Genomic DNA, 22,447 nt, shown 5'->3' on the forward strand with positions numbered 1-22,447 from the left:
AATTCCTACACCGTTCACCTGATTTGGATGTAATTACCCTCATATTAAATCTGAAAGTCTGCTGTTAAAGCACATCTTGTTTGTTTCATTTCAAAGCCATTGTGGTGGTGAATAGAGGCCAAAATATGAAAATTCTGTCAATGTCCCAATATTTATGTACCTCACTGTAAGAATTCACAGCCTTTCCTCAATACATTGTTGATGCACCTTTGGCAGCAATTACAGCCTCAAGTCTTTTTGAATATGATGCCACAAGCTTGGCACACCTATATCTGGGAAGTTTCGCCCATTCCTCTTTGCAGCACCTCTCAAGCTCCATCAGGTTGGATGGGAAGCGTCGATGCACAGCCATTTTCAGATCTCTCCAGAGATGTTCAATCGGATTCTAGTCTGGGCTCTGGCTGGGCCACTCAAGGACATTCACAGAGTTGTCCTGAAGCCACTCCTTTGATATCTTGGCTGTGTGCTTAGGGTCGTTGTCCTGCTGAAAGATGAACCATTGCCCCAGTCTGAGGTCAAGAGCACTCTGGAGCAGGTTTTCATCCAGGATGTCTCTGTACATTGCTGCATTCATCTTTCCCTCTAACGCTGACTAGTCTCCCAGTTCCTGCCGCTGAGAAACATCCCCACAGCATGATGCCACCACCATGCTTCACTGTAGGCATGGTATTGGCCTGGTGATGAGCGGTGCCTGGTTTCCTCCAAACATAACGCCTGGCATTCACACCAAAGAGTTCAATCTTTGTCTCATCAGTCCAGAAAATGTTTCTCATGGTCTGAGAGTCCTTCAGGTGTATTTTGGCAAATTCCAGGCGGGCTGCCATGTGCTTTTTACTAAGGAGTGGCTTCCGTCTGGCTACTCTACCATACAGGCCTGATTGGTGGATTGCTGCAGAGATGGTTGTTCTTCTGGAAGGTTCTCCTCTCTCCACAGAGGAATGCTGTAGCTCTGACAGAGTGACCATCGGGTCACCTCGTGGTCACCTCCCTGACTAGGGCCCTTCTCCCACGATCGCTCAGTTTAAACGGCCGGCCAACTCTAGGAAGAGTCCTGTGGTTTCGAACTTCTTCCATTTACGGATGATGGAGGCCACTGTGCTCATTGGGACCTTCAAAGCAGCAGATATTTTTCTGTACCCTTCCCCAGATTTGTGCCTTGAGACAATCTTGTCTCGGAGGTCTACAGACAATTCCTTGGACTTCATGCTTGGTTTGTGCTCTGTCATGCACTGTCAAGTGTGGGACCTTTTCTAGACAGGTGTATGCCTTTCAAAATCATGTCCAAACAACTGAATTTACCACAGGTAGACTCCAATTAAGCTGTAGGACTATCTCAAGGATGATCAGTGGAAACAGGATGCACCTGAGCTCAATACTTACTTACACCACCGTTCAAAAGTTTGGGTTCACCCAGACAATTTTGTGTTTTACATGAAAACTGACTTTTATTTATCAACTGAGTTGCAAAATGAATAGAACATATAGTCAAGACATTGGCAAGGTTAGAAATAATGAGTTTTAGTTGAAATAATAATTTTGTCCTTCAAACTTTGCTTTCGTCAAATAATGCTCCTTTTGCTGCAATTACAGCATTGCAGACCTTTGGCACTCTAGCTGTTAATTTGTTGAGGTAATCTGAAGAAATTTCACCCCATATTTCCTGAAGCACCTCGCACAAGTTGTATTGGCTTGATAGGCACTTCTTGCGTACCATACAGTCAAGGTGCTCCCACAACAGCTCAATGGGGTTGAGATCTGGTGACTGCGCTGGCCACTCCATTACAGACAGCATACCAGCTGCCTGCTTCTTCCCTAAACAGTTCTTGCATAATTTGAAGGTGTGCTTTGGGTCATTGTCCTGTTGGAGGAGGAAATTGGCTCCAATCAAGCGCTGTTCACAGGGTATGGCATGGCGTTGCAAAATGGAGTGATAGCCTTCCTTATTCAAAATACCTTTTACCTTGTACAAATCTCCCACTTTCTCAGCACCAAAACAGCCCCAGACCAAACCTCCACCATGCTTGACAGATGGCGTCAGGCGCTCTTCCAGCATCTTTTCACTTATCTGCATCTCACAAATGTTCTTCTGTGTGATCCAAACACCTGAAATTTCGATTTGTCTGTCCATAACACTTATTTCGAATCTTCCTCTGTCCAGTGTCTGTGTTCTTTTGCCTATATTAATCTTTTCCTTTTATTGGCGAGTCTCAGATATGGCTTTTTCTTTGCCATTCTGCCTAGAAGGCCAGCATCCCGGAGTCGCCTCTTCACTGTAGAAGTTGACACTGGCGTTTTGCGGGTACCATTTAATGAAGCTGCCTGTTGAGGACTTGTGAGGCTTCTATTTCTCAAACTAGAGACTCTAATGTACTTGTCTTCTTGCACAGTTGTGCACCGGGGCCTCCTACTTCTCTTTCTACTCTGGTTAGAGCCTGTTTGTGCTGTTCTCTGAAGGGAGTAGTACACACCGTTGTAGGAAATGTTCAGTTTCTTGGCAATTTCTCGCATGGAATAGCCTTCATTTCTAAGAACAAGAATAGACTGTCGAGTTTTACATGAAAGTTTTCTTTTTCTGGCCATTTGGAGAGTATAATCGAACCCACAAATGTGATGTTCCAGATACTCAACTAGCTCAAAGGAAGTCCAGTTTTATAGCTTTTCTAACGAGCAAACCCATTTTCAGCTGTGCTAACATAATTGCACAATGGTTTTCTAATCATCCATTAGTCTTCTAACGCACTTAGCAAACACAATGTACCATTAGAACACTGGAGTGATGGTTGCTGGAAATGGCCCTCTATACACCTATGTAGATATTCCTTTAAAAAAACAGACATTTGCAGCTAGTATAGTCATTTACCACATTAACAATGTATAGAGTGTATTTCTGATTAATTTAATGTTATCTTCATTGAAAAAAAACAGTGCTTTTCTTTCAAAAATAAGGAAATTTCTAAGTGACCCCAAACTTTTGAACGGTAGTGTACATGTGATTTCTTTAGGTTTTTTTTTTTTTTTAAATTAAATTTGCAAAAATCTCCAAAAAACTTTTTACACATTGTCATTATGAGGTATTGGGCCAGATGTATGAAGCTCTGGGAAGTGATAAAGTGCAGAGTGATAAGTGACCAGCCAATTGGCTCCCAACTGTCATTTTTTAAACACAGCCTGTAACATGACAGTTGGGAGCGGATTGGTTGGTCGTTTATCACTCTGCACTTTATCACTTTCCCTAGCTTCATACATTTGCCCCATTGTGTGAAGAATTTTGAGGACAAAAATGAATTTATTCAATTTTGTAATAAGGCTGTGACATAAATGTGGAAAAAGTGAAGCGCTGTAAATACTTTCCGGATGCACTGTACATCAAACTGAAATACAACAAACAGCATATCATGCGGCCTATATCACACCACACCACAGAACGAAATACTAAAACTACAATATACAGAATATACTATACAAACTACCACATTAACCATTATCCATAACCATTAAAGCCACCTATTTCACACAATAAACTATGTAATCCAAGTTCTATTATCTGGCCATGTGTGTGTTTATCTGGCCATGTGTGTGCTTCTCCATGGTATCTGTGTGAGTATCTTGTGAGAGTTCCCCCTTGTATGTGTGTCCAGCCCAGTGGCTGGGTGCTAACATTTTGTCTAATGTCCTGTGTCTGTGAGTTTGAAGGTGCTTGGGGTGGGTATCAGAATATTCAGGCATTGCTTTTGAGTGTGAGATGGTCATGCCTGTTCATATGATAATAGACCAACCAGACTTGGTTCAGTGCAGCGTGATCAGTATGTAAGTGCATAATAAATATATATATATATATATATATATATATATATATATATATATATACAGGTTGAGTCTCCCATATCCAAATATTCCGAAATACGGAATATTTTTGGCATGACTGAGATAGTGAAAACTTTGATTTTTGATGTTATAATGTACACAAACTTTGTTTAAGGCACAAAATTATTAAAAATAAAGTGTAAAATGACCTATAGGCTGTGTGTATAAGGTGTATATGACACATACATGAATTTCATATATGTACACAAACTTTGTTTGAGCCACCAAATTATTGAAAATATTGCATAAAATTACCTGCAGTATGTGTGTATAAGGTGTATATAAATCATAAATGTATTCTGTGTTTAGATTTGGGCCATTTTCCTAAGATATTTCAATATGGTATGCAATTATTCCAAAATACGGAATATTCTGATATCCAAAATACCCCTGGTCCCAAGCATTTTGGATATGGGAGACAACCTGTATTACACAATACCGGCACTCATTACATAAAGCCAATTAGATACTTCCTGGGGTGCTCATCTTGGGGTAGAGTGCCCCTCCAAATATATGTCTCAGGAAAACCGGCACTCCCAGGCTGCAGTAATCAATGTTTGATTACTGCAGGCTGGGAGTGCTGTTTTTTTCCTGAGACATATATATATATATATATATATATATAAGAAATCGAGAACGGCACTCCTGTACTACTTAGAGATATCAAAAAGGTATTTATATCCAAATGTTATTCATCCATCATCAACGTTTCGGTGTTCATAAACACCTATTTCAAGATGCACAGAAGACAATAATTCAAAACAGCATTATACCTGCTGTAGGTGTAATGCTGTTTTGAATTATTGTCTTCTGTACATCTTGAAAAAGGTGTTTATGAACACCGAAACGTTGATGGATGAATAACATTTGGATATAAATACCTTTTTGATATCTCTAAGTAGTACAGGAGTGCCGTTCTCTATTATATATAGTTTTTTGGGGAGCGCTTATACTGAATTATACAACTATGTAGGATCCAATTCCCCCTTCGTAGCGTATAATATTTGTCCCTATTACATAGTGTTGTGAGGTGATAAGGGTGAATTTTATATTCCTCCTATCGAGCCTACTATGAGATCTTTTCACCCAAATACAACTAATAACCTGTCCTTTTCCTTTTAGTACAGTTTTATTAAAAAAACATAAAATCACATTTAAAACTTATTCTCATATATACATAGACATCTTGACCATCGTGGGACAGATGTTAGTACACTTGCTGTCTCCCTTAATAGAGACAAGCTCTTTGACAGCCTGTAGGGCCCACTTTGGATCTTGATATCACTCAACGCGTTTCATCATAAATTACTTCCTCAGGGGTGTCTTTAAGATAAAAATGTGGTGTCTTTGTACTTGTTATTTATGTTTTGATACTAACAATACTTTGATCATCCTAATTAAAAGTCCAAGTATGTTTTGACTATATATACTGTGTGTGTGTGTGTGTGTGTGTATATATATATATATATATATATATATATATATATATATATATATATATAATACAATTGATCCATAATATATTTTTCAAACAGTTACAACATACAGCATGAGTTCAAAAAATGTCACAGCAAAATATTCATGATCTAGACTCATAGCCATAAAGTATGTTGGTATGCATAAAGACAGCTAGTACATGTAAAATATGGACAAGCATTCATAATGATAGTCAACTGTACAACATTTAAATGCTGGTGTGTATATATAATATTAATATGTTGAAATAATGTCTTATCATACATAATGTCTATTATCATACATTTATGTTATTTCCAACAGATCGGTGTCAAAGCAGGAATAGCTCAGAGGGACATCTCATTTTGTCTCCAGATTTTAAAAGAGAAGATGACAATATTGTACCCGATTCCCAAGGAGAGAACTCAGTTATCCTAAACATACATCCAGTACTTCACACTTCAGAAATATTGTCTAATCCCTCTAACCTTGAGGAATGTTCTCCTGATCATTCAGGTGATAAAAACTTTGCCTGTTCTGTGTGTGGGAAAAGGTTTACAAATAAATCAGCTTTTCATAGACATCAGAAAATTCACACAGGTGAGAAACCATTTTCCTGTTCTGAGTGTGGGAAATGTTTTATACGTAAACAAAATCTTTTTACGCATCAGAGAACTCACACAGGTGAGAAACCGTTTACATGTTCGGAGTGTGGGAAATGTTTTAAAGAGAAATCAGGTCTTCTTACACATGAGAACATTCACACAGGTGAGAATTTATTTCCATGTTCTGACTGTGGGAAATGTTTTGTATATAAAAAGCATCTTGTTAAACATGAGAGAATTCATACAGGTGAGAAACCATTTCCATGTTCTGAGTGTGGAAAATGGTTTATACACAAGCAACATCTTGTTACACATCAGAGAACTCACACAGGTGAGAAACCATTTCCATGTTGTGAATGTGGGAAAAATTTTACATACAAATCAGTTTTACGTAGACATCAGAGAATTCACACAGGTGAGAAACCATTTTCATGTTCTGAGTGTGGGAAATGTTTTATACGTAAACAGTATCTTGTCACACATCAGAGGACTCACACAGGTGAGAAACCATTTCCTTGCTCTGAGTGTGGGAAATGTTTTACATGTAAAGCAGGTCTTGTCAGACATGAGAGACTTCACACAGGTGATAATTTATTTCCATGTTCTAAATGTGGGAAATATTTTATACACAAACATCATCTTGTTACACATGAGAGAACTCACACAGGTGATAAACCATTTCCTTGCTCTGAGTGTGGGAAATGGTTTGCACAGAAACAACATCTTGTTACACATCAGAGAACTCACACAGGCGAGAAACCATTTCCGTGTAGCGAGTGTGGGAAATGTTTTGCCCAAAAATCATGCCTAAATAGACATCAGAGAACTCACACCGATTAAAAAACATTTCCATATTCTGAGTGTGGGAAATGTTTCACAGAAATCAACACTTCTTACACATCAGCAAACGCACACAGGAGAAATGTGTTTTATATACGCTGATACACCATAAACAAGGTTGTAGCAGTAATTTAAAACTAAATTTATGCCTATCACTTTAATTTCAACAAAGTGTATGCATATTTCTGGAGGGCAGTTCAAAGCACTAGTTATACAGTAAGTCAACATATAATGTTATTACCATCCACAGAAATAGGCAACATGTATTTTATCGAATAAGATTGGAATAGATCACTTATGTTTGGGGATCTTATTGTTTCCTTACTTTATAAGATTTCAGTTTTACTCTCCACAGTAGTAATAAACGTTATGTTTTGCTATACTCCTTCAGTTACTAAGTTGATTCATATAATTAGTTCTGTAATTTATTACTATTTTACCAGAAAACATTTAAGAATGAAAAAGTGTTTCCCCAGGGTACAAATGCAGTTTTGTGATGTCCTGTGGCTGTTTTCACAAACACACCCATTTGTACAGGTACGGGTGTGGCGTTGTGTTTCAGTAACTGTCTTCAGGGTAGAAGAAAACATTTCCCTTTATAGAAGCAGCTAAATAAATCCAGCCTTGTATTGTGCCCATATTAAAAAATTTAGATTTTGCTTTGCTGGGTGAGCGGTTTCCATGAAGTCAGGGTACGTCTGCACAAGAGCCTATCCGCCTTTAGAGTATGGCTGCTGGGCTTTTTTTTCCTCCCTTGCAAAGGGATTAGACGTAGCGGAGGTCAGTCTATATCTCTAAAGGGGACATAATTTGTACTTTCCAAGCGCAGTCAATACAAAAACGCACATTTAAAGGGACAGGTCCAGGTGGTCCACAAGATGGTAGGCCTATTGCCATTTCCAACTGAATCTTGTGGACTACCATCTTTTATCAACTGTCAGTGCCAACCTCGAAGGTTCTGTGTTGCAACATTTGGGTGATTATTGCAGCCTATATCCACCAACTGCCAGGAACTAACACAGTTACTGTACCCACCAACTGTCCGGAGTCGGTCACTAGCACAGTTACTGTTTGCAGAAACTGTCCGGAGTCAGGAACCAACACAGTTACTGTACCCACCAACTATCCGGAGTCTGGAACTAGCACAGTTACTGTATGCAGAAACTGTCCGGAGTCAGGAACTAATAGTTACTGTACCCACCAACTGTCCGGAGTCGGGAACTAGCACAGTTACTGTATGCAGAAACTGTCCGGAGTAAGGAACCAACACAGTTACTGTACCCACCAACTGTCCAGAGTCTGGAACTAGCACAGTTACTGTATGCAGAAACTGTCCGGAGTCGGGAACTAGCACAGTTACTGTATGCAGAAACTGTCCGGAGTCAGGAACCAACACAGTTACTGTACCCACCAACTGTCCAGAGTCTGGAACTAGCACAGTTACTGTATGCAGAAACTGTCCGGAGTCGGGAACTAGCACAGTTACTGTATGCAGAAACTGTCCGGAGTCAGGAACCAACACAGTTACTGTACCCACCAACTGTCCGGAGTCTGGAACTAGCACAGTGGTTGTATCCATGAACATGTATCAACAGCCACAATTGTTACTCGGCTTTCTTACATTGTATCAAGTTTTTCACCACCTGTTGAATTGTAAACTCAATTACATTGTGTCATCTATATCTTCTGTTTTAATTTCATTCTACAGAACTGAGTAATATGTTGGTGCTTGATAATGAAAGATAATATAAATAATATGGGGATTTTTTTCAACATTCGTTCAAACTTGTATAAAACATTGACACGTCAAATTAAATACATTTTAATGTACCCCAAATTTCTGTAAAGACTGTAATTTTGACACCATTAATGAAAAGTCAACCATTTGACACCTTTTAAGAACCTCCAATACAATGATTATGGCAACTACAGTAACAGCCTTCTAAATGGTCCTGCTATCTGTTGCTACATTGTATGGGGTGAGGATGATTTCCCCACTTTGTCACACTCCTACCAGGTTGCCATCTGTAGAAAAGATTGTGCGACATCGCCACTATGAATCAACATGTCTAATTGTAACTCGTATTTCACAGATGTGCACACTGCTGCGATTTATGAATGTTTTATGTTGTGAGTTCACTTGCGCAAGCTTGCATCTATTTAACTTGACTCCTATTTGTAGGATGGTTCTTATAAGAATTACAGATTAACAGCGGATGCAGCCATTTGGTGACTAAAACCACACCAATGAGAATACGTCCTATCAATTCTCTAGGGGCCAGTGACCCCACAGGTGCTTCATGTATCGCTTGTATGCAAAGAATGTCCACAAAATGACTGACTCTGCTGTTTGTTGGTGACATTTGGGCTTTACTTTAAGTGCTGATGGAACATATGTCACCTCTAAAACATGAGAATGTATAGTTTGATTTTGTTATTGTATTTGTGTTTTTTTTTTTTTTTATATATATAGTGAATATGTATAAAAAAAAACAATATATATGTACAGGCAATGTTATGGTCTATATACAGTACAAATGAGCTAATAAAATCCATAATTACCAACCAAGTTGACATCTTGATTTTCTTAGGATTATTTCAACTAAATAGAAAGAAATTAAGAAAAAGAGCAGCTGATAAGGTGATATCCTATATAAAGTATGGAGGTGAGAGTGGTAGCTCTATTATGATAAGACCATCTTTTTGATGTCACTCGTATATGCGCTCACATATTACAAAGTGTTACACCAACAAACATTGGAGAAAGTGGGGTAAAAAAAAATACAAAATAGTAATTGACGATGGTCATGTATTCATCATAAACCACCTGGTGTCAACCTTCCCGTGTTGGTGCACAAAAAACACCACAATGTGAACACACTGTGCTCCCTTCTCTTGCAACCACACTCTATTTAAAAAATGTATGCGGTTACTTACACAGTACATATAGATACTGTACAGAAAGTGAAAAATAGATCAGTGTGATACTGTATAGTGCATCTACCATGAATCTATTATAATATTGCAATCACCCTATGCAAGGGTGATAATAGCCATAAATATGTATTTGGAGCTTCAATCCTTAAGGCCCCTACACACTACACGATATTGCTAACGATTTGGCTGCTTCCGACGCATCGGAACAACATATCGTCAATACCATGCAGTGTGTAGGCACGCTTTGGTGTCTTCGTCACCTGCTTTTCCTGATTTTTTTTTTACATGCAGGAAGATCAGGTGATGCGGCTGACGATGCTATGCGGCGGGGGCCGGCAAATCGGACACCGCATCGCCTGATATGGCCCGTCAGTGCTGGATGTCAGGATTTGTGATGTAAATCCTGAAATCATGGCATATCATTTTCCACCTTTAATGTGACCTTGAAACCAACAAGCTGCAAGAAAAAAACCAAAATAGGCAATTTCAAGGAAAAAGGCGAGAACCTACATTCCCCTGGTTGCATGAGTGTGCACACCCTTTCAGTTGCGGGGTTGTATTAACTATGGAGCTTTTGGGAGCGCAGTTCCTGGACTCTACATAAACATAGACGCATTATCAAGACCGTATCAAGATGGTTTATAATCAAGCAAAATTGGTTAATTTATACCCCTTTCCCACTAACCTCAAAATCCCGGGTTATTGCACGTGAGCTCGCATGAACCCGGGATTTTTGTCAGTGGAATCGGTCAACCCAGGTCCAGTGTCCCGGGAATTCAACTCTGGTAGCTAGTAGGGTTTGACCCGGGAAGGACCCAGTCAGGGCTCAGTGGAAACGGGGTCCCGTTTCCAGCATGAGGAGATTGCCGCTTGGAGTTGATGTTATCTCCAAGTGCCACGTGAAGAGTTCCACTGCACATGGGTGCAGTCTGAATGGCACCACCCCGGGAATAAACCGGGTAGGTGCCACAATGTGAAAGGGGCTGTCCTGGGTCTGACACAAGACTTTAATGTAAAAGTGGTATCACTGTATGCATAGGCGAAACCAGAGATCTGGTAATGGGTGGTCACAGTTTTAGCATATTATGTATATATATTCTAGAGTTGCCTGGGGCAGGGTGCCTGTCAGTGAAAAGGGAATTTTTGCGTGCGGCGTAGGCGTAGCAGGAATGGCCATTCAAATAGGGGCGTGGTTTTTAGACACACCCTTTTCATATTCTGCAGCGCTTTACAGAGAATATTCCCCAGTGGAGCTTACCTCTATATTCCCTACCACATGTACATGCACACGCATACAGTGGTGGCCAAAATTGCGGACACTTTTTGAAATTTTAATGTTTTTCAACTTCGTATGCTTATAAAAACTGTTACACTTCACGCAGTGCAATGATTCATATATCAAATGAAAGGAAATTTAATGCTGAATTCAACACAATAAACAGAGGTCAAATATTTGCATTACAAGGGAAGTTATGCAGTGAAATCAACACTTAGGGTGAAAATCCCTGTGTACTTAAGATGTTACTGTCCTATCAGTATTTCGTTGGGTATCCTTTATTTTTCAAGATAGCAGCACAGTGATGTGTCATTGAGCCAACCAATGTTTGGAGCTCTTCCTTCTTTTTTATGTGGTGCCATGAGACAATTATAGCCTCAATTAATTGTCTTTTATTGGATGGACGCCTCAGATGTACCAGTTTTTTCAAACAGAACCACAAATGTTCTATGAGGTTCAGGTCTGGGCTGTTTCCTGGCCATCCCAGCACCTGTATGTCATTCTCCGTGAACCCCTTTTTGTATGTCCGTGCAGTGTGGTAGGGAGCTGAATCATGCTGGAAAAAAAATGGGGCATTATCTGGAAAAAGATCCCTGATAGAAGGTAGAAGTTTTGGTTGTAGGATGGTGTCAATGTACTTTCTGCTGTTCAGTGTGCCATCTATGACATAAAAGCATCCCACAGCATCTGCTGTCATACATGCCCAGATCATAACACTTGTAGGATTCTTTGTTGTCGCTTGAATAAAATCTGGATGTACCTCTTCCCCAATGCGACGTCTCACACATTTTCTCCCATCACTACCAAATATTGATATCTTCGTTTCGTCACTCCATATCACTTGTTTCCACTGACCTTCTGTCCATGCAATGTGTTCTTTTGCCCACTGTATTCGTTTCTGCTGCTGCTTTTTATTCAGTAATGGCTTTTTTCGGGGAATCCTACCTTTTAGGCCAACCTCCATTAGTCTTCTCCGTTCCATTCTTGCACTGACAAAAACACCAGTTGCACTCAGTTTACTGCTAATGGCCGCAGATGACATCCATCTGTCCCTGACGCAAACTTGTTTTATTCTCCTATCATCAACAGCTGTTGTGCACTTTTTCCAGCCTTTTCCTTCTTTGTTTTCTATAGATTGTGTTTCCTGATAGCGTAAACAAAATTTTCGTACTCCTGATGTTGTCACATTCCCACCAATTTCTCTCGCAATTGCTGCATACGAAAGCCAATTTTCACTTAACACCACAATCCTGGATCACGTCGCTGTGCAGCTGTCTTGAAAAATAAAGGATACCCAACAAAGTACTGATAGGACAGTACAATATAACAATTTATTTAATAATAAAAAAACTAATATAGATAAAACCACAAGTATAGTGATTATAAACTCCCAGGAGCAAAAAAAACAGGTATTAGTTAGATTAAAAATAAAATAATGTCAATTAGCTGTACAATAAAAGTATCTGCTTCAATGGAGATAAATGGTAATCATATATACAAGATTAGAATGTAATAACCTTTTAGCTGACAACCTTTTAGTTGTCTGAAATGAGAAATATTCAGTCTATTGTGGGATAGTACATACCTCCAAACTTGAACTAGGGTATAGCTGGAAAAACAGTGCCGCAGTATGATCTAGCGCAGTAAAGCGGTAGACGGGCTCCCCACTATTTGGAGTTGGTCTGGTTGGTGTCCCAAACGATGTGTCTGGGGACAGAACTATCCAGGGGCAAACAGGTTTTATAGAGGGGGGTTTCCAAGTGCTTGATCTTAGAGCCAGTGTGGCCAGCCCATGAACGGAATTATACCAATTGGCATGTAACAAACTATAGTCTGCCTCATACAAGTACAGTGCATGTAATACATCAGACGGGTTGTGTACAGGATGCCGGTGGTCAGAATCCCAATGCTGGTATCCTACACAGGATTAAGATACCTACACCTGTCAGAATGTATCTTAACCCTGCCGCTAAACCTAACCCTCCTCCCCAAGTGCCTAACCCTAACCGTCCCCCTAGTGCCTAACCCATAACCCCACTACTTACCCCCAAGATGTCGGCACCAGGATTCTGAGCGCCGGAATCCCGACTGCCAGGATTGGGACTACATCAGGGCTTGACAAATTCTTCTAAAACCTAGGAGCCAGGATGAAAGTGTAGGAGCCAGACCCCCCCTTCCCCCGGGGCAGCATTACTGAGCACCTATGCCCCGAGCAACCAACCCCCATACCCACACCACTAGCGAGGTAAACCATCCTCCCACAGCCACATTACTGAGCAGCTAACCCCCCTCTCCAGGCAACCAACCCCCAGAAAGACCACCCCTCCGCAGCCAAAAAACCATGGGCAAGCAAAGCCACCACCAGCAGTGGCCGAACTAGAGAGTGGTGGACCCAGATGCAAGAATATGCTTTGGGCACCCCTCTGCAGTGCCCCCAGTAGTAGTCCCCCCTCTGCAGTGTCCCCAGTAGTAGTCCCCACTATGCATTGCCCTTAGTAGCACCCCCTATGCAGTGCCCTAGTAACACCCCCCTCTTATACAGTGCCCCAGTAGTGGTTCCCATATACAGTGCCCCCAGCAGTGGTCCCCCCATGTAGTGTCCCTTTAATCAGTGCCCCCAGAAGTGGTCACCCCTATGCATTGACCCCAGTAGCTGTCCCTCCAGTAGTAGTCCCCCCTATACAGTGCCCCCAGTAGTAGTCCCCACTATGCATTGCCCCTAGTAGTGACCCTACCCTGTACAGTGCCCCAGTAGTGGCCTCCCCATACAGTGTCACCAGTAGCGGCCACCCCCACCTAATGTAGTGCCCCCACAGTAGTGGCCACCCCCCTATGCAGTGCCCCTTAAAAAAAAACAACGCAACTTACCTGATCCACGCTCCTGCCGACCACCGCTGTCCGCTCCTCCAGGCCCGCTCTGCACTATGGGAGAGACGTCATGACTTCTCTCCCATCACCTGCTGCGGGGTGAGCCGGAAGGCGGAGCTCATGAGTGAGCTCCAGCCGGCTTACTCCGTGGACGACACAGCAGCCAATGAGAGTCTGTCTGACTGTCATCGGCTGCTATAATGGCGGCTGTATGTTTGTTACTCTGTAGTGTGGGCCGTGCTCGCGGTCAGCACTACATGGCCCGGGGGTTGCTGAAAATCTGGTCGCCAGGCAACCAAATCTGGTCGCCATGGCGACCTGGCCCCCAGGTTTTGTTGAGCCCTGGACTACATCCCCATCAGACATATACAGGACCACTGATCACAATAAGCCATTAGATGCAGCAGTAGGGCCAGGGTATCTCATTAGAATGTCAACAGCCATGATGTCAACTTGATCTAAATGTTGATGGACATGTAAACATAGTCAAAACGTTGACACCAAAATGTTGATGGTACATTTTAGTGTTTTTAGGGTTAGGCATTATGAGCATGTTGACGTTTGTTAATGTCATTATTTTTCTGTTGACCTCATTTCCATGTTAGTCATTTTGGTGATGACATTCTGAATGTTCACTTTCATACCACACCCCAGCCCAGATGTGGGCATGATTCCACAATCCAAGTCCCCTGCTCTGCGGAGTCAGTGTTCTAACCCTGCCCCTCTCAATACTCTAACCTCAACGTTAATTCCTAAACCTAACCTCCCCCTCCCTGCACCCTAAACCTAACCCTCCCCCTACTGCCTAACCCTCTCCCCAACCCCCCTACTTACCGTCGGGGTGCCGGGATTCTCAGTGCCGGGTTATTGAATGTATTCCATGTAATACACTATTAATAATTAACACTATAAATGATCTATAGCAGTGTTTCCCAAACTAAGTCATACTGTTAGGGGTACCTGAAGCACAAGTTTAGGAAACAGTGATCTAAAGATTAGACCAGAGGGCCTGATTCGAAGCCGCTCGTAAGCAGCCGCTCGTTCGCTCCAAGCGATGTTCGCACATCTGCGCATGCATATGGGTTGTAATGCGCATGCGCCAACCAGTCACTGCGGTCGGAAATCGTGTGCTCGTAAAACAGCGAGTGCCTGCTAATTTGAGTGACAGAATGAGGCGTTTGTGGGTGGTAACAGGGAAAGGTGCTTGAAAACGGGGAGTGGAGATCCGAACGCAGGCGTGCCAAACTGTCAAAACGGGCGTTTAATGGGTGTGCATAATTAATAAAGCAGCGTCATCGACCACGTCACTTGGTTGTCTTTTAGCCTGGCCGGAACAGCTCGCATGATTGCGGTAGGAAAATGCTACCACAAGAATAGCGAGCAGTTCATACGCCTTTCGATGTACTCGATTAATCAAATAAATTGCGGAGATGACGTATGATGTGAGCGGCCAAGGCGCATCTTTACAAAATAGCGAGCGCATGTTTCGTTCGCTCGCTCGCTCGGACATAGAGGCGTCAACAGGCCGCAAAGAGTGAGCTCTCAATTTAAATAGCCAGCCCCTTTTTCTGAACGAGCATCCGCAAATAGCGTCCGGCTCTGAATCAGGCCCAGATTTCCCAAACTCCGCCATTACATTCCAGATTTTAAGGATATCCATGCTTGAATCCAGATGGTATAATCAAATTGGCTGCGGCTGCAGGGTTCTACACTGCAGAAAAAGGACCACATTTTGCAACATTATGGCCCTCATTCAGAGCCACTCGCTAGCGGCAGTACGCTTGTCGCATGCGTACGGTTTTTAGTACGCATGCGCGAACCAGTCAGTGCGGCCGAAAATCGTTGGTACGCAATATAGCGAGGGCCTGCTATTTTGAGTGACAGAATGAGGCGTATGTGGGTGGTAACAGGGGAAGGTGCTTGAAAACGGGGAGTGGAGATCAGAACGCAGGCGTGCTTAAAGGTCAAAACGGGCGTTTTAAGGGAGTGCATAATTAACAAAGCAGCGTCATTGACCACGTCACTTGTTTTTTTTTAACTCAGAACTGCTCGCAAAATAGCAGTTGAAAACACCAACCACAAGAATAGCGAGCAGTTCATACGCTGTACAATGTACTCGATTAATCTAATAAATAGCGGACATGACGTATGGTGCGTGCGGCCAGGGGGCGTTTTTATCAAATAAACGAGCGTATGTTTTGCTCGCTCGTTCAGACTTAGAGGTGTGAACAGACTGCAATTTGCGAACGGATCATTTGAATAGCCACCCCTTGTTTTTGAACGAACGACCGCAAATAGCGAACGGCTCTGAATCAGGCCCCATATCCCAACTGACCGAGGAGACACAGCCATGTTTTGAGGCAATGTTGAAAGCCAGGGCTGTTTCTGAAGGATATGATGCTAAATTTATCTGCATGGTGACGGCCTCAATTAGGGGTGGGACTTGATTTGGTATTATATCACACCAGTTGACAGTTACACCATCACCTTGAAAAAGACAGTCAAAGTCGAAACGCGTTGGTAGTGTGATGTTTTATGGACCATTTACCCATTACCAGTGACCTGAGGAGCGCAAGCATAGGCATTTTAAGAGAGAAGGGGTCCCGTGTGCATTCCCAGTCCGGGTCCCTCTCCTCTCCCCTGCAGCCGGCAGTGTCCCCGCAGCAGTAAACTCTGGGCACTAGTCTGTGGCCAGAGTCTACTGCGCATTCGCAATACGCCGGGAAAATGGCTGCGCCGGCCATTTTCCAAGTGTTTTGTGCAGCTCCACAGCTGATGTGGGACCTGAGAGGCATACATTTTAAAAAATATGGGTGTAAGGCAGTGGTTACCAAACTGGGTGCTGTGGCACCCTCGTCCCGTACCAAATAAAATAATTTTTTGTAAGTATGATTGGCAGTCATTAGCACTGGTTTTGCCTATAAAATGCTAATACTCTGGGGCGAAATGATTTGAAAAAGTTTGCAAACCACTGGACTGGAAGAACCCTAAAAATGAGAGTTATGGTAAGAACTTACCTTTGTTAACTCTCTTTCTTCAAAGTCCATAAGGTCCACAGGGTGTAGGTGATGGAATTGAATCCGGGCACCACGCAGTAAAAGCTTTCAGCTTCCAGGATGCACTGGTCCACTCCCTATACCCCGCCCACAAGCCAGAGGCACCTCAATTAGTAATAAGCCAAAGGCCGGAGGAGGATAGGAGTGAAGGAAGACTGGTACACACAAGAATCACACTCTCACAGAGGAGACGGAAAACGTGACCAGCAAGATAACTCATATGAAGCCAGGCCCGTCAGGGCGGGTGCCCTGTGGACCCTATGGACTTCGAAGAAAGAGTTAACAAAGGTAAGTTCTTACCATAACTCATTTTCTTCAGGGTACATAGGCTCTACAGGGAGACCTTGGGGATGTGCCAAAGCAGTCCTTTTAAGGGTGGGGACGCTCCTGCGCTGAGAGGAAAATCCGGCGCCCAAAGGAAGCATCCTGGGAGGCGAAAGTATCAAAGGCATAGAACCAAGGAAAGGTCTCGACCAAAAACCATGTGGCCACCTTACAAAGCTGAACAGCCGAGGAGCCACGGCGAGCTGCCCACAAGGGACCCACAGACCGAGTAGAATGAGCATTAACAGAAGTCAGAACAGGCAGGCCTGCATGCGTGTAAGCTTCTGAGATAGTCATACGAAGCCATCTAGTCAAAGTTTGCTTATTGGCTGGCCATCCCTTCTTGTGAAATCCATATAGCAAACAAGGAGTCTGCTTTCCAAAGAGAACTGGTACGGACCACATCCAAGGAGGCCTCACCTGCCGAGAGGTTTGGAGAATGAAAGGCCGGTACTATAATTTCCTCATTAATGTAGAAACTAGAAGCAAACTTAGCAAGGAAGTCATGGCGAATGCGAAGCACAGCCCTGTCCTGGTGAAATATCAGGAAGGGAGAGTGACAGGAGAGCGCCATCAATTCTGACACTCTCCTTGCCGATGCAATCACCAGAAGAAAGAGTCTTAGTTGTTAACCATTTGAGTGCAATCGATCTAGTGGTTCAAAAGGAGAACCCTGGAGGGCCGAAGAACTACTGCCAAATCCCAAGAAGCCACTGCGGTGACAAAGGGAGGTTGAATCCGGAGGACACCCTGGAGGAAGGAGTGGATATCCAGAAGTGGGGCAATTCTATGTTGAAACCATAGAGACATGCACTTTCAGCGAGGCCAGGTGGAGGCCGAGGTCCAATCCAGCCTGAAGAAAGGCCAGGACTCTGGCAATCTGAATTACCTGGGGGCCGTATATTCTGGGACGACACCACTGGAAATTTGTATGCCACACTCTGTGGTAGATACTAGCAGAAGCTGACTTATGCACTCTAAGCATCGTGTTGATGACAGAGTGAGAAAATCCTTTGGACCTTAGGAGGGATGTCTCAAGAGCCACGCCGTCAACGACAGACGATCCAGGTCCGGGTAAAGGCAAGGACCCTGAAACAACAGGTCCGGACATTGAGGCAGCAGGAACGGAGTGTCGATGGAAAGACTCCGAGTACCAATGACGTCTGGGCCAAGCTGGAGCCACCAGCAGGACAGCAGGACAAGCCTCCGTCTTGTTTTAACCTTCGAAGAACCCGAGGAAACAGGAGACTGGAGGAAACTGGTATGCAAAGTGGAAGGTCCACTTAACTGACAGAGCGTCCACCAAGGTTGCCTCTGCATCTCTTGTTCTGGACCCGTACACTAGTAATTTGTGATTGTGTCGGAAGGCCATGAGGTCCACCTCTGGGAAGCCCCACTTGTCCACTAGGAGTTGAAACACCTCTTGGTGATTTTGATTCATACCTATCTATACACTCTAAATGTCGCTAAATAGCATTAAAGGTCGCACATGAAATAATTGCTTTCCAGACTTTGATTGTGGTTCCAAAGCACAAAAAGATATTATTCACCAAACAGCAGATAGTTACACGCTGTGATCTAAATAGAATTAGCACAAACAAATTATACAATCACAAGGTACAGTCAATACGTTACGCAGGTGCTCTGGATCCAGATTTCCGGCATCAAAGGTGAAGTCTCCGTCAACAGAAAGAATATGATGACTGGCTAGCAGGTCCAGGGAGCTTGCATATAAACCCTTGCAGAGATAGGCAATACAATAGAACAAGTTGGCATAATCCCATTGGTTCTTCTTCCTGGTTCTCCTGTTACGATGCAGTTCATAGGTCAGTTTGCATGATCACAGTCCAGCCTCCAACAGCTCTTTGTGTCTATTCTCCCACTGAAGAACAAGTCTAACCTGGCTGGATTATCTCTCTATGATCCATAATTCCCAGACACATGTTGCGATTTCCTCACTGATGGAACCGGAAGTCTGCAAATACACAGTGGTTTAGAATAGCACCAAACACCGTCTGTTTATCATGTACTAAACCTGAGATCTTAAATACAGTTGCTTTATTACATACTTAATAATGAATAAACCTTGAATGCTAGGGAATTTTTTTATGTAAGTGTGCAATGTGTAAGTGTAAGAATATTGCTTAGTTTCGCTAATATGTGTGGTGCGTTTTGTGTTTTGTGCTTTGATATATTTATATGTTTTATTTAATGTGTATGCATGTAAGTCTATGAGTGTGTGTTATACATGTAAGTCTATGTGTGTGTGTAATGCAATTTAGTGTATTTATGATGGATTTAATATATATCCCTTCCTAACATATTTTAAAACTACAGTGCAAGGTGTTACAAGCAGTGAGGTTCACTTTCAAGCAGGGTGGAGACCCCCACCTGACTGCCGTTGCCACTTCGTCTGATAGCTAATTCAAAGGTTTTCCTCTGCCTATTTAGAATACACTTGTCAGTACTTATTAAGCAAGCCTCAGACCATTGTTCCTAACTTCTCATTCAGACAAATTCAATTGTGCATATCAGTGTCTGGGTTATATTTCAATTGCCACAGCCACACTTGTCTGTATGCGGGGCCTCCCAATCCACATGTAAAACACTCACAGTATCCTGGTGTATATATCTTTCAATTACCTTTCCCAGACATGTATACAGAAGCTGTTTCTCATTACTAACTAGACCCTGCATGAATATTGTGTTTGTCAGTGTGACAGTGTTGTGTGAATGTGTGGATACGTGCGCACACTGTGCATGCGCATGTGCACGCAATGATGCGTCATGGATTGTACCAACATAACTTTTGACAGCGGACGACCAAATCGTCCGATAACAGTTGAATTGTGGTCGCATGCAATTATTCGACTTCGACAGTGAAGAGACCATTCCCCTGGATGCACGTCGTGATGGCTGAGGAAGTTCGCTTCCCAATTGAGAACTCCCGGAATGAACATTGCCGGGAGGTGACACTCTGCCCATGTCAGAATGCGTGACACTTCTGTCATTGCTGCCTGACTTAGAGTGCCTCCTTGATGGTTGATGTAATCCACTGTGGTGGCGTTGTCGGACTGAACCTGTACGGGTTTTCCATGAAGAATGTGTTTGGTCAGCTTGAGGGCTCTGTACACAGCCCGAAGTTCCAAACTGTTGATTGGAAGGGTTGATTCAACCGATGTCCAGCGGCCCTGAAAGGAGTGCGGATTGGTCACTGCGCCCCAGCCCTGGAGACTGGCGTAATTTGTTAGGATTACCCAGTCCGGGATCCAAAAGGGGCGACTCTTGGTTAGATGAGATGTCTGTAACCACCAAGATAGAGACAGGCGCACCTCCGAAGAGAGTACTATTGTCTGAGCTTTGATTGGATGGGGCAATCTGTTCCATCTGGAGAGGATCAGCCCCTGCAGAGGCCTGGAATGAAATTGAGTATATTCCACCATGTCGAAGGTGGACACCATGGATCCCACAACCTGCATGGCCGAGTGTATTGACACGTGGCGACTGCGGAGGCATCTGCATACTCGTAGTTGCAATGTGGAGATCTTGTCTGAAGTCAGAAAGATTCTCTGCTGTTGAAAATCCAGTAGGGCCCCAAGATGAATCATTTGTGAGGGATTCAGGGAGGACTTTTTCCAATTGATTAACCACCCGTGCACCTGTAGAAAGGCAATTGTAGATGGTGGTGAAGTACTTCTGGAGAACCCGCCAACAGGAGGAGGTCGTCCAGTTATGGTAGTAGCCGGATACCCTGATTCCGCAGATGTGCCGCAATGATAGCCATAACTTTGGTAAACACCCTTGGAGCTGTGGACAGGCCAAAGGGTAGCGCCTGGAACTGGAAGTATAGCAAACTATAGTTTGTATATAGCTGTAGCATAGCAAACTAGAGATAATGCTGGTGAGAGGGCGTTATAGGGACATGTAGGTATGCGTCCTGAAAATTCAGTGATACCATAAAATCCCCAGGTTCCATAGCTAGTATGATGGAGCATAGGGTTTCCTTTGTTCAGGGATTGGAGGTTGAGAATAGGCCGATGAGACCCATTCTGCTTCTGCACCAGAAAGAGAGTAGAATAATAGCCAGTCCCTCGCTGGGATAGTGGGACTGGCACATTTACCCCTGCTTGCAGCAAGGACTGTATGGCTTTCTGGATCTGTAAGTCCTTGTTCTTGTCTGATGGAGGGCCTGTGCAGGAAAACTGGTGAGGTCTTTGAAGGAATGAAAGGGTGTACCCGTGAGAGACCACTTCTCTTACCCAAGCGTCCTTGGTGCTTTGACACCAGCACTGGGTGAACTGAAGAAGTCGGCCTCCTACACTGGAATCTCCCAGAGGGAGGCCCGCCCCATCAGGCTGAGGGTTTATCCTCTTGTTTGGAAGCAGGGCACCTTGTGCTCCAGGCCTGTTTCTTAGGCTTGGCAGCCTTCTTGGTAGTTGACTGTCTAGGAAAGAACTGCCCTTTGGGTTTTCCTTGGGGACGAAAGGACCGAAAGGAAGAAGTTTGAGTCTTTGAAGGGGCAGATGCTGAAGGCAGAAACCCAGATTTTGATACTGCCAATGTGTCAACGGACCAAACAAGATCTCCCCATTGTATGGTAATGCTTCCAGGCCTTTCTTAGAGTCAGCATCCGCCCTCTAAGAGCACAGCCACAGGGAACGGCGAGCAGACTCAGCCGCGGCCGAGACCCTGGAGGTCAGTAGACTGGAATCCAGAGCAGCCTCACCAATATATGCAGCTGCATCCCTAATGTTGCCAACCAATGACACCTGATTCTCAGGAGCTACAAAAGGGCTTACCCTCCGTGGCCAGAAAATCCTGCCCGGGGACTCTACGTGCCCACTTCTGGAGCTCAGATTCAGGCAGAGGTGGCAGGCTTGGTCCCTTAGCAGATTCTTGGAAGTCCATTTTGGAGGGAAACCTCCCCCGACCCTAGACGAGCTGACTCCTGGGTGGGGACTAAAAACACCAGGTAGGCTTGGGCACAAGGGAGTGACCACTCCCAACTGTCCATAGGGGATAATGTTAAACGTGTATGTGGCCAGCACATGCACAGCAAATGTACTTAAGGTGATTGGTTGGAAACCATGGGGCAGACTTACCCTCTGTGGTAAGGTGTATTGTAGTGGCATAAAAGAAGGCTGCGTGCCTGGTAAAATTGTACATCCTTGTATATATTTTGAAGATCAAGACTGCTGTTAAGATTTCTGTATAATGTACCC

The 22,447-nt window shown here is 43.5% G+C and overlaps 2 protein-coding genes across 2 annotated transcripts in view; one reads left to right on the plus strand and one right to left on the minus strand.

The window, feature by feature from the left end:
• LOC148477818 (uncharacterized) overlaps window positions 1-9,301 on the plus strand; it is a 55,094-nt gene extending 45,793 nt beyond the window's left edge. Inside the window, exon 8 of the mRNA XM_088456153.1 lies at window positions 5,644-9,301. Coding sequence (XP_088312279.1) covers window positions 5,644-6,764 — 1,121 coding nt within the window. The 3' untranslated portion in view covers window positions 6,765-9,301. The remainder of the gene's footprint in view (window positions 1-5,643) is intronic.
• LOC148477813 (uncharacterized) overlaps window positions 1-22,447 on the minus strand; it is a 204,395-nt gene that overhangs the window by 134,697 nt on the left and 47,251 nt on the right. The gene's annotated exons all lie outside the window — the stretch shown is intronic.

The sequence above is a fragment of the Taudactylus pleione genome, unplaced genomic scaffold (assembly GCF_031769625.1).
Source record: "Taudactylus pleione unplaced genomic scaffold, aTauple2 ptg000689l, whole genome shotgun sequence".
NCBI lineage: Eukaryota > Metazoa > Chordata > Amphibia > Anura > Myobatrachidae > Taudactylus > Taudactylus pleione.